This window comes from Hyla sarda, chromosome 4 (assembly GCF_029499605.1).
Source record: "Hyla sarda isolate aHylSar1 chromosome 4, aHylSar1.hap1, whole genome shotgun sequence".
NCBI classification, from domain to species: Eukaryota; Metazoa; Chordata; class Amphibia; order Anura; family Hylidae; genus Hyla; species Hyla sarda.
The window spans coordinates 153,496,654-153,510,377 of NC_079192.1; the positions used below are offsets into that span (position 1 = coordinate 153,496,654).

Below are 13,724 nucleotides of genomic sequence, written 5' to 3' on the forward strand. Positions count from 1 at the left end.
TTAAAAGCAGTACAATAATAGAATAGTATGTAAAGATGGGTAACATTTTAATCCTATTGACCCACAGAAAACATGTAATTTATACCGTAACATGTACAGTGTGAAAACGAAACCCTCCAAAATTAGCAAAATTCTGGTTTTCATAAAAATTTCCTCACTAAATCACTAAAAATAATTTTTTTTTTGGGTTCAGATGGGTGTGAACTGAATTGTAATAATGGGAGTAAATATCAAGTGATGGGCGTGACTATACAGTCAGGGGGTGTGAATGTTTCACACTGCAGGGCATGCATTTCATATGTTTTACCACAAATTATCACCTGTAAAAGGACTTTGTGCCAAACCCCCTACAATTTTCTTTCTGTTTGGCTGCCCATTAACCTGCTATTGGCACACGCTGATATATGTGAGTTCCGGTTAAGCAATGCCTACCTCTGCTGATACAGTCAGCTATCCGATGTCATCTGTGGGGCAACTGGCTGTGTTTAACCCCCGACCTTTCCCTTAACCTGGTGAATTTAGTTTATTCGCTTATGTTTATTTTCTTCCTCACAGAAGAAGTGTAACATTTTTTATTATTCCATCTCCAGAAACATATGAGAACTTATTTTTTGCAATACAAGTTGTTCTTTTGTACTAACTTTATTCTGTGGTTCGGTACAATCACATCAATACTGATAAATTCTTTATTTTTCCATCCACAGCTGTGTCAGGCTCTTTTTTTTTTTTATTTTATTTTTTTTTTTTGCACCCTGATGTTTTCATATGTACCATTTTTGTGTAGAAGTCACTTTTGTATATGCTTCATAACTAAAGCATTTTTTCCCTCTTTTCCTAGGAGACTACATTTTAGAAGCAAAGCCAAAAGAGATTTCTGAGGCTCAGCGACTGAATTACGAGCAGGTAATGGCTCATATTTTATCTCTTGGATAGCAGTGTGCTTGCGCTCAACCTGATCGATAATGATTAGTTATAATTGTTATTTATAATGGTTATTTGTAGCAGATCAGATCTCCCTCATTTCTCTTCTGTGTGGTCACCAATGTGTTCTGGTTCACCGACAAGGCCGCCAAGGTCTTCTGACCATATTGCACTTATTTTATTGGACGTTCTGGCAATGCCTCTGTACATGACTGCTGAGGCCAGTAACTCAGCGTATGGGGATATTATTGGGACACTGCTACCAGGCATATTAGATTGGGAGCAAGCTAAAGGGCGAGGATAGGTTCCCCGGCCCCTGGGTTGTTTCGTAAACAGCACCTGGAATACCCCTTTAATACTGAAATCCTGTTATGTGTAGTGTTTTGGAACATGGAGATAAATATAGATGGAACATTTTAATAAAGACATTTTAATCATCCATACCACAGGGGATAAGATGTCTGATCGGGACACCCCTGGCATCTCAGAGCAGATACCCGACGTTCTGAGCATTATGTTTGATATGGATTTTATCAGTCACCTAGTAAATATCTGACCCCCGTTCTAATTCGTTATCAGAATGTATACACCAAAGTAAATCAAACGGAGTGATGTCAGTTTCAAATACTTCATACTTCTAACTTTATTTGGCAGTTAGGAGCGGCAAAGAGAGAGAGAGAACTGGAGGGAGGGGGGATGATTATTCATAAGCGGCGCTGACATCAGTGCAGAAGCCCCGCCCGTGCCAGTTACAACAAGATGTATACATAGAATAAAACTACAATTGCGGGCAAACTGCCGGGCGGATCCGGTTAAGGTAGGGCTCATTTTAATCAGCGTCTCCCGCACTATCCACTACACCAGTACCTGTGGATAGTGCGGGAGAAAATATCTGACCGTTTTCCTTTAAAAAAGAAGTGTCCTGGAATACCTTTCATTAAAGGTCCTGGTCGCCCAAATCGGTCCAGCCGTTCTCCTGTAATTCTCCCCGGTAACTTCGCTTACTTCTGGGTACTGTAAGCATGGCCGTGACGTCAGGAATGACGTTTTCCCATCATGCTTACTACACTTCCTCCGCTCGCAAGACCTCCCTTACTCCTGTTCTCCACCCCTGAAATTATAATGTATAACGCCCCTTGCTGCCTCCCCTTGTTGCTTTACCCACCCCCTGCCACTACGCCATCTCCTCCCACTCTGCCTCCTCCAATCAGCTCCTCCTAATCGCTGTAGCTGGCGCACAAAAGTAGCTAACAGCTCACATAGCTGTAGCTTTTGTGCCGGAGAAGCAGCGTTCCCTGGAGCTGGTTGGCACGCCGCTCGAACAGTGATAGGAGGAACGAATGAGAGGCGCTTGCTACACGCAGCGAATCACTGCTGGGGAAACGAGGTGGGTTATGCATATTCAGATATGGGGGTGACCGCACCGCAATAGTGGGGGCTGGCATTCGGCGGGGAGTGAACTTAGAGATATGACGTTTCGTTTTAAAGATGGCCGCGGGCAGACAGTGAGTGTTGAACGAAAGTCATAACTCACTATGAGAGGCTGCACTTCCGGTTTCGCCGAAAAAACATGGATTCCTGCATGAAACGCTAGTGAGGTAATTGACAATCTTATATATCTTTGGGAAAGCTTTATAATGGTGTTTAATAGTTTTGCCTCAGAGTACTCCTTTAAGCAAATGTGGCACAGCTAAAGCAAAAAATTGGTGCTAAATTCTGAAAATATCACTTGGTTATTCTAAATACAGAGAAACATGATGTAAACAATAGGTAATTTTTGACACATTCCATTTAAATCCAAATATTGGATTTGTATTTTGAGGCATCATTGACTTTTACACTTGACTAATCCCTAAATAGGATTAAGATGATATTGTTGTTTTTCTTTTATTCTCAATCTGTCTCTCTCTCTCTCTCTCTCTCTCTCTCTTTCTCTTTCTCTTTCATTCTCTTTCATTCTCTCTCCTTTTGCAACATCTGGAGGTCCGCAGGTTGAAAACCACTGGTCTAAACATTGATTAGTTGCAATATTCTCCTGTGATCTGCACTTCTTGCTTTTGATATTTGCTGTGCGCAGATTCTCTAGTGTGTCCTGTGTTTCCTTTGAAAGCCATAACTTGTGCATGACCAATTTATTTTATAATGACACCGCTTTCTATGCCTAAGAATCTATGGCAAAACCAGAGAAGCAGTTATTTGTGGGGCAAAAAATGCAATTGTGTGGGATTTTGGTTCCACGCATTGCACTATACAGTATAAATTACCCATTAACTTTATTCTGTAGGGCAATACTATTAAAGTGAAGTTGACAGGCTGTTCACCCACACTGAAACCAATCTACTTGGTTATAGTGTGTGAACAGCATTAAAACAAGTGGCCCTACCAAACTAATATAGGTTTTGTTTTCTTTCTTTAAAGGGAACCAATCAGTATATTTTAGCATATATAACGCTTGGCAATGTGTTAAATATGCTAAAATAATTATCCTCACCATCCACGGGGGATTTGTGCCCCCAGGTATGGTGAAGATATTAAGCTATAAAGTCCCTCCGGCCGCCCGGCTTTTAAAGTCTACACATTATATACACACACACAAATATATAATCATTTTTTTTAAATCGCATTTCAACCACTTCTGTACAGGAGCATGTCCCTTTCATTTATGGTCATTTTTAGAGATGAGCGAACTTAAAGTAAATTCGATTCGACACGAACTTCTCGGCTCGGCAGTTGATGACTTATCCTGCGTAAATTAGTTCAGCCTTCAGGTGCTCCGGTGGGCTGGAAAAGGTGGATACAGTTCTAGGAAAGAGTCTCCAGCCCACCGGAGCACCCGAAAGCTGAACTAATTTATACAGGAAAAGTCATCAACTGCCGAGCCGAGAAGTTCGTGACGAATCGAATTTACTGTAAGTTCGCTCATCTCTAGTCATTTTCATTCGGGAGATATATGGGCAGAAGTTTAGGTTTAGTCTGTAGACAGTGCCCGTAAATGGTGCTAACATTAACAACTGCAGCAAAAGTTTTCAACATACAAACCCCCCCCCCCCTCCCAAATGAAAATGTGAATCATTTTAAACATTATCTTAAACAGAGATAAGCACCAAATGCCAGAATTCTGGTTTTATTTATTATTTTTAAGGGTAGGGTGTCACACGTGGTGTTTTGCTGCATATTTGCTGCTGTGTATTTTCCTACCAATTGAAGTCAGTTGGTAGCTAAATCAGCTGCAGAAAATACACAGCAAAATATGACACGTATGACCCTACCCTAAAGCTGCTTTTTGGGAATTTTTTGTAGCTCAAAAATGACTGAAATAATAGAAAAAAATCTTTGTGGGAACACAGCTTTGTATTGCAGGTCATCTCAGATCGTATTAGGGTACGTTCACTCGTACAGAATCTGCAGGATTTGTAACTGCAGATTAGAAGCTGTGCTCAGTCATTTAGTTTACATTGAAATCTGCAGCAGAAAATCCTGCGCATCAAATCTGCGGACGTGTGAACGTACCCTTAAAGTACTTTTCTCTCTTCATCTGTAAAGTAACAACCTATAATTTATTCATTAACTAATGTTTTCTGATCTGCTTGGATACCCATTTTTTCTAACCTTAACATAAAACCTGTGCAGGTGAAAAGTCGAGCAGTTGCTCAGAGCAATCACTCAGATCGCTTCTTTCGCTTTTAAAATGGCCTCTGAAAAATAATAGAAGCATTCTGATTAGTTGCTATCGACAACCTTTTCTCTGCACATGTTTTAATAAATCTCCCCCAATGCCCGGTTAACTTATTTATTCAGTCAGTAATCATAGTAACTTCTGTCTTATTGGTGGTGTTTAAGATTGCATTTTGAGGATTAAAAATTTATGGGCAGGGTCACTCGGAGCGCATCCACAGCATATTTCACACTGTGGATGCATTTCTAGCAGCCACAGAGGGACTGCAGAACGAGCTACCGGCTGTGGCCAGGTAGCTCTGTGTGACTGCCAATGGAAAATCCACTGCTACAAGCAGACACAGAGCTACCCCGCTGCAGCCTGGAGCTTGTTCTGCAGTCCCTCGGTGACTGCCGGCGGCACACATCTGCAACGTGAAATAAACTGCGGATGTGCCCTGTGTAACCCTGTCCTATAACTAATTCCGATAACATCTTGCATATAAAAGTCAGGAACAGCTGCTGAAAGATGTATATCCCTTTCTGTGTTGAGGGCAGTAGCTTCTAAAGTGTTGTACTATGCACACCATGGCCCAAGTTTATCTGTCTGAAACCAAAACTGTCTGAATTTGCCCATAACAACCAATCACAGCTCAGCTTTCATTTCTTTGGTGATCTATGGTAAAGTAAAAGCAGAGCTGTGATTGGTTGTTATGGTCATAACTAGACACTTAAAGGGGTACTCCGGTGAAAACCTTTTTTTTTTTTTAAATCAACTGGTGCCAGAAAGTTAAACAGATTTGTAAATTACTTCTATTAAAAAATCTTAATCCTTCCTGTACTTATTAGCTGCTGAATACTACAGAGGAAATTATTTTCTTTTTGGAATTCTCTCTGATGACATCACAAGCACAGTGCTCTTTGCTGACGTCATTATAATAATAATAATAATGATAACTCTTTATTTATTGTTGTCCTTAGTGGGATTTGAACCCAAGGCCCCAGCACTGCAAGGCAGCAGTGCTAACCACTGAGCCACCATGCTGCCCTTAGCATACATCTGCTATGCACGGTTGCTAAAATGGACAGAGATGTCAGCAGAGAGCACTGTGGTCGTGATGTCCTCAGTGTTCCAAAAAGAAAGGAATTACCTCTGTAGCATTCAGCAGCTAATAAGTACTGGAAGGATTAAGATTTTTTAATAGAAGTAATTTACAAATATGTTTAACTTTCTGGCACCAGTTGATTTAGAAGAAAAAAGGTTTTCACCGGAGTACCCCTTTAAGCTATGTTCAGCCGATGAAATGTTAGTACAGAAAATTTCCCTGTGGACATTCCACAGACAGCGGAGCACCGGCAGTACATGCCGGCGTTAGGACTCGTAAATGTGCTGTCTCATAGGCATTGCATTTCCGTGCAGACTTTTCAGAAAGAATAGCGATGTCTATTCTTTCTGCTAACTCCGGAATCGGGATTTCCACAGCAGAAACATCTGCCGCAGTAAGTACACCTAGTGCACAGTGCAACAGAATCCCATTGAAATCAATGTCTGTGTGGATAAAAGACATTATATAGATAAAGAACAGTTCAAAACATATAAACCCATACTGCTTTAACTAGAAGGCAGTGCATGCACTTAAGTAATACAGGCATTTTACCAGTGCTGATGCTAACTGGCTGGCTTATTTTTGTCCAACAAAATCAGGCTGTTCATAGCATTTGATGTTAAATGTGGATTCAAGATCCAATGATCCAAGAAAGTCCTGTAACTTGAGGGACTACTCTATACATGGTAACCATTCACTGTATCAGAATGACTCTAGTTCTGTTGTTATCTGCTAAAATGAGCCTCAGTAGTAATTTTTTGTCTCTTCTGACCTGGCAACAAGCTTGTTCGTACTAAACATCAACTCCGTCCGATTAGCTGGGGAAAGCAGCGCAGGCTGTGAAATATCAATCATTAAACACACTTAGGTCACTTCTTTCGTTCATTCCCGGTGGACCAAGTACTTGGGTTCTGCATAGTTTGACCAACAGTGTGGCATACACTGTTGGTCAAACTATGCAGAACCCAAGTACTTGGTCCACTGAGAATGAACGAAAGAAGTGACCTAAGTGTGTTTAATGATTGATATTTCACAGTCGAAGTATTTGAGATGATTGTATTATATATACATTTTTTTCCGATCTCTGTACCTGTTGTACGTACTCTCTATTAGCACCATTTTATTATGTGTATGTTTCTTTAAACGCATTATGTGTATCCACACTGCGAAGTGCCATCCTTTCCTCCTTTGACGCCAAGTAGACTATGCAGTGGGTCTAGGCAAGGTGTCAACTGCATGTTCTCCTGTGTGGAGGTGGTCAGATATGTATATATCTATGGATATAGTGGCCGTAAGATACAGTTCTTTACAGCTCAGTGAAGAAGGTAACATGAAACATGGTTGGGGATCCTCTCTCTTCTAAAAGACCACCAGTGAAGGGTTAAATGGTTGAGCCCAGATTTTCGAATCCATGTTACGTTGTATAAATCCTTCAGTCCTGTAGTTGCAGCTACTGTAGTCCCTGTCCATGCATTGATGCGTGTCTTGTTCTGTGCTGCTTAGGCTGTTTGTATAGTAGCTGACTTGTATTACACCACCGGAGGAGGAGTACCTATAAAAAGAGCACATTAACCTAATTTTTCCACATGAATAGGTTAGAACACTGATGTACTGCTGGACTAAATAAAGAAGACAGAACAACGCTTCTATATTTAACTACAGAGCCCAATACAAATTTACATTCAACAGTTCTTTCTGGACCTTTGATTTTTATTTTCCCTCTAACTACTTTTCCAATGAGCTGTTCTAGAGACATCTTTAACTGTGCGCTAAATTCATTATCTTTTTATTATGAGCCATTTTTTATGTGGGTTAGTGTATAGAACAGAGCTGTACATACTGTGGCTGACAAATTTTTTGGCTTACTCCCTAACACATTAAGGGTCATTTTTGCCGTGTAACACAAAAGGGCAATATCATACACTCTAGGAAATGTAATAAAAAGTACAAAAAGAAAACAAACCAACCCTGTTTCTGTATTACAGAATATGAGTGATGCCATGGCAATCCTACACAAGTTACAGACTGGCCTAGATGTCAATGTGAAGTTCACTGGAGTAAGAGTCTTCGAGTATACACCAGAATGTATTGTATTTGATCTTCTCGATATTCCATTATACCATGGATGGCTAGTGGATCCAGAGGTAATATATAATATCATTTAATTTTTATTTATAATTGTACATCTTTGTATTTCCCTTAGTGTTTGCCTCTCGTGGATAGCTAAACAAGTAATTGTGAGCCAGGTGTCTAATCGCCAACCTAAGGTTATATTTACACTGAAAATTTTTGCTTGGAAATTCCAGGTGCAATCCACTTTGCGGTAACTTCTTACTGCATTCTATGGAATCCCACAGCAGATATTCTGCTGCTGAATTTCTGTTAAAAGAATAAACATGCAAATTTTTTCAGAAGACTTCAGCACCGACTGCGTTGCTGTAAATGAGGATGGTGCATGTCTGCACTGTCATAGCTCCGGCAGCACCTGCTGCGCTCAGAATCTCAACCCAGAATTTGTCCAGGCAGAAATTCTCTGTGTGAACTGCCCCTAAAGTAAAATAATTTTACCCTTATAATTCTAGACTGCTACCTCTCTAATAAGGTGGGATTAAAGGGGTTATCAGAGTTTTTAATATTACATTTAAAAGGGAAGGAGGAGGGCAGTAAAAACACTTATCAGGTGTATTTGACCACATTGACTGATTGGCCACTGTTAGGTACATCAATTGCTTGTCAACACAGATAGCTAATCCACTTATCACATGGCAGCAGCTTAATTCATTTAGGCATGTAGACATGGTTAAGACAGCTTGCTGAGGCCTACATTTTTTAGGTTCTAGCTATTAATACTGGTGAATAATATATGTTTTTTTTTCCTCTCGATCCCCCTGGGGGCCGCAGAGGGTGGGGGAGAGTGTGGGATAAGGTCGGATAAGGTCGTCCTGCACCTCCATCTCTACGGTTTCAGAGAATGGTCTTAAATACCCAGACATTCAGATGGCAGGGTCAGAATTTGACATACCCAACATGAAAGCATGGATCCATCCAGCCTTGTATAAACAGTACAGGGTGGAGTTAGTGTAATGGTGTAGGGGGGGGTAATTTTCAGGCCCCTTAGTACCAATTGAGCATGGTTTAAACACGTCAACCTACCTAAGTATTGTTGTGAACCATGTCCACCCCTTTTTGACCACATTGTAGCCATCTTCTGATGGCTACTTCCAGGAGGATAATGCACCATGTCTTAAAGGGGTACTCCGCCTCTAGACATGCTATCTCCTATCCAAAGCATAGGGGATAACATGTCTAATTCTGAGGGGTCTGCCCGCTGGGACACCCCGTGATCTCTGGGCCGGCACTACGACGTTCATGAACACAGAAGCCTAGTGCCTGTTCGTGATGACACGCCACGCTCCCTCCATTCAAGTCTATGGGAGGTGGCGTGACAGCTGTGTACTAGCCGGCATGCCCCCTCCCATAGACATAAATGGGGGGGGCGTGATGTCACAAACAGAAGCCCAAGGCTGTGTTCATGAACGCTGCAGCGTTGGCCCTGAGATCCCCCTTTGGATAGGGGATAACATGTCTAGGGGCGGAGTACCCCTTTAAAGCTTGTATTATCTCAAACTGTGAGATAACAATGAGTTCACTGTAGTCCAATGACCTCCACAGTCACCGAATCTCAATCCAATAAAGCACCTTTGGGATTTGGTGGAATGGGAGATTATCCTCATGGATGTGTCTGCAGCAACTGTGTGATGCCATATGGTACATATGGACAACATTTCTGAGGAATGTTTCCATTGCCTTGTAGAAAGTATGCTACAAAAGAATGAAGGCAAAAGGGGGTCCAACTCTGCTCTAGCAAAGTGTACCTAATAAAGTGGCGCAAATGTTGCATGTAAAGTGACCACTGACGTATTTCGGATCAGAATAGCTCCTTAGTCATGGCATGTCATGCATAGAATAAAACCAAAATTTATACACAGATAGTCACGTGCAAGTGATATCACAAATCTATGAACTATGCGAAAATACTCCATAAGACACGGAATGGAATTTACAAAAGATGCACAGGGAACAAGTATTTTTTTTAAACTTAAAGGAGTACTGCTGCCTAATACAACGTATCCCCTATCTGCAGGATAGTGGTAAGTTTCTGATTGCTGGGGTCCAACTTTGTAAGAGTCCCGCCTCTGCCGCGACTCTCCCCGTGCAGGAGTCGTGTTGGCTGCAGCGTGACTCCGTGGGAGACATGCCCCCTCCATGTATCTCTATGGGAGAGGCAGAGATCTGGTGACTGTGGAGGCCAGGTCATCTGGCGCAGCACCCCATCACTCTCCTTCTTGGTCAAATAGTCCTTACATAGCCTGGAGATGTGTTTGGGGTCATTGTCTTGTTGAAAAATAAATGATGGTCCAACTAAACGCAAACCGGATGGAATAGCATGCCGCTGCAAGATGCTGTGGTAGCCATGCTGGTTCAGTATGCCTTCAATTTTGAATAAATCCCCAACAGTGTCACCAGCAAAGCACCCCCACACCATCACACCTCCTCCTCCACACCAGCACACCTGTGAAGTGAAAACCATTTCAGGTGACTACCTCTTGAAGCTCAACAAGAGATTGCCAAGAGTGTGCAAAGCAGTAATCAAAGCAAAAGGTGGCTACTTATAAGAACCTAGAATATGACATATTTTCAGTTGTTTCACACTTTTTTGTTATGTACCGTATTTATCGGGGTATACCACGCACCGGCCTATAACACGCACCCTCATTTTACCAAGGATATTTGGGTAAAAAAAGTTTTTTACCCAAATATCCATGATAAAATGAGGGTGCATGTGTGCGAGTGTATACCCCGATATACCCCCAGGAAAGGCAGGGGGAGAGAGGCCGTCGCTGCCCGCTTCTCTCCCCCTGCCTTTCCTGGGGTCTAGAGCGCTGCTGTCGGCCCTTTTCACCCCCTGGTTATCGGCGCCGCTGCCCGTTCTGTCCCCCTGACTATCGGTGCCGGCGCCGACAGCCAGGGGGAGAGAAGGGGCAGGTGCACCCATTGCCGGCGCCGCTGCCCCGTTGCCTCCCCCCATCCCCGGTGGCATAATTACCTGAGTCGGGTCCGCGCTGCTCCAGGCCTCCGTCGTGCGTCCCCAGCGTCGTTGCTATGCACGGCGCGGCGCTCTGACGTCATGCGCCGCGCCGTTCAGCGCATAGCAATGACGCCGGGGACGCACGACGGAGGCCTGGAGCAGCGCGGACCCGACTCAGGTAATTATGCCACCGGGGATGGGGGGAGGCAACGGGGCAGCGGCGCCGGCAATGGGTGCCGCTGCCCCTTCTCTCCCCCTGGCTATCGGCGCCGGCACCGATAGTCAGGGGGACAGAACGGGCAGCGGCGCCGATAACCAGGGGGTGAAAAGGGCCGACAGCAGCGCTCTAGACCCCAGGAAAGGCAGGGGGAGAGAAGCAGGCAGCGACGGCCTCTCTCCCCCTGCCTTTCCTGGGGGTGTATCTGCGTATAACACGCACACAGACTTTAGGCAAAAAATTTTAGCCTAAAAAGTGCGTGTTATACGCCGATAAATACGGTATATAATTCCACATGTGTTAATTCATAGTTTTAATGCCTTCAATGTGAATCTACAATTTTCATAGTCATGAAAATAAAGAAAACTCTGAATGAGAAGGTGTGTCCAAACTTTTGGTCTGTACTGTGTGTATGTGTGTGTATATATATATATATATATATATATATATATATATATATATATAGGGCTTTAGAAAGGGAGGAGAAAAAGGGAACAAAAGACCAGCGCACCCTGTGCCGTTACCTCGTGGGGACGAGAAAAATGGGGGTGGGAAATTGCTCACCTTATTGTGTCGCGCTGCGAGCGCGACACCGTTGTGGGCTTGGTATCGAAATAGTGCGATCCGCGGCAGCCTGTATCCTTCCGTTTCTCGAGATAGTCGAGGCGGTTTTGTCAAGATGCGCGTTCTGTGCCCATGGCAGAGGTCACAGAATAGAAAATCAGATACTCATCTGGCGCTCGCAGGATCCGTCCAGGTGGTCAATAAGGTGAAAGACTACAGGTGTGGTAAAGAGTTCAGTCTTTATTTCTTCATAAAGGACAGACAACGCGTTTCGAGGGATCGCCCCTCTTCCTCAGGTCATGGGTACAGAGACAGGTAACATAATGCTTTTTATATGCACAAAAAGACCGCGAAAGTGGGCTGGTTGGGTGACGTCACAGTCAGGTGTGCTTGTCAGGGAGGGGCAATGGGAAAGGTAAAAAAAAAATAAAAATAGCAGTGTTGAAATACTGTTTGCAAATGCTCAAAATGTCATTGATATTTAAGTCAATAGAAGGGGGGAAAGGTGATTGTGAGTTTTGCCGTGGTTGAGAGTCACTCTGTCCGATGCTTGCGCTTCGTGCCGTCCGGTCATGGATGCGTGCTGGTACTCCGTGTATCGTTGGGGTTTCTGGTGGTTATCATCGTATGCCGCTGCGGTTGGCAGGTTCTCGGTTCGGCGTGGGAGGGGCTGTGGAGGTGCCTTGTAGGCGCTGCAGTCCCCCTGTCCGCGGACCACCGCCGCGCATGCGCAGACGGCCGTTTGTCAGCGGAGCAGTACACAGGTAAGGGAGGATATTGGCCGTATTGAACCTGCTACTTTTTCGGGATATGAAGCAGGACATATGTACGATAATGTTTCCGTTTTGCCATTGTCATTTATTAAGGTCCCACGTAATTGCGGAGGCAAGGCAGTGGGGGGGCGTGGATGGGACATATTGGTGTCATATGTAGAATGGGTGCACATCGGTAAAACACATTAAGTGTTTGTGGTGCAGACGTCCGGAGTAAGTGTGCGGGTCGGCAGTGGGAAGGTTTGTGTATCTAAATCGGTAATGAGGTTCGGCGTATTCAAGGCCAAGGTGTGGTAGTTGAGTGAGCGTGGACCTAGTGAATTGGGGTATGGTGCGAACCCGTATATGGTGTCCGAGACGGGGAGGAGAGATGTGCTGGGGGGATTAATGTATTAATTCTGTTAATTCATTCAAGCCCTGAGGCTGTAACGAGTTCAGGCTGTAGATCCAAAACATCTCTTTTCTGACTAGTGCTTCAAATCTATTGGTGAGATGTCCCGGTACTTGATCAATAGGTGTAATTGTAATTGGGTTGGTACTTCCAGGGTGATGTCGGCTGCAGTGACGCGATAATCCGTGTAATTGGTAGCCTTTCCTTATGTTGGCCCGATGTTGGTTCAGTCTAATATGTAGGGGTTGTGTGGTCCTGCCCACGTATTGCTTCATACATTCACATTGGATTAGGTACACAATGTAATTGGATTGGCATGTAAGATGCTTCTTTATGGGAAAAGATTGTCCAGTGCTGGTACTGGAAAAGTGGGTTTTATCATGGCAAATGGTAAGACAACATAGACACCTTGGTTTGTTGCACCTGAAAGAACCTTTCTTTTTTTGGTATTCTTGTTCTTGTTTGAGGGAATGTCTTTGTAGTTTACTTGGGGCGAGCATTCCTTTCAGGGTGGGAGCTCGACGGAATGTGATCCTGGGTTTGGTTGGGATGATATCTTTCAGATAGGGATCGGACTGTAGAATGTGCCAATGTTTCTGTAGGATGTTCTTTACAGACTGTTGGCCGGCTGAGTATGTTGTGATGAAATTACAACGGTAGAGGTTCTTCTTTGTGTCGCTCATTTCTTTTTGTTGTTTCAGTGAGTTTGTTTTTTTGCCCATGCATTCCTCTTGGCTTAATGTCTTGGTCCTGGAGTAGGCATTTTGGATAAGTGTTTTTGGATACCCTTTAGCTAGGAAGCGTTTTTCCAGGGTTTTTGCCTGTGTCACGAAGGTCGTATCCTCGGTGCAATTTTTTCTGACCATTTTGTATTGTCCGAAGGGTGTATTCTCCCTCCATTTTTTGAAATGGCCACTGTGGAAGGAAATATAACTATTTGAGTCCACTGTTTTGAAGAACGTGGATGTTATGATGGCTCCTTCTTTGTGGGTAATTTCCAGGTCTTTTT

The 13,724-nt window shown here is 43.5% G+C and overlaps 1 protein-coding gene across 1 annotated transcript in view; it reads left to right on the forward strand.

Moving 5' to 3' along the window:
• The window catches only part of MINDY2 (MINDY lysine 48 deubiquitinase 2), a 78,895-nt gene that overhangs the window by 33,595 nt on the left and 31,576 nt on the right, over positions 1–13,724 (forward strand). The window contains exons 3-4 of the mRNA XM_056572428.1: positions 839–903; positions 7,667–7,825. Of these exons, the coding sequence (XP_056428403.1) occupies positions 839–903; positions 7,667–7,825 (224 nt within the window). The remainder of the gene's footprint in view (positions 1–838; positions 904–7,666; positions 7,826–13,724) is intronic.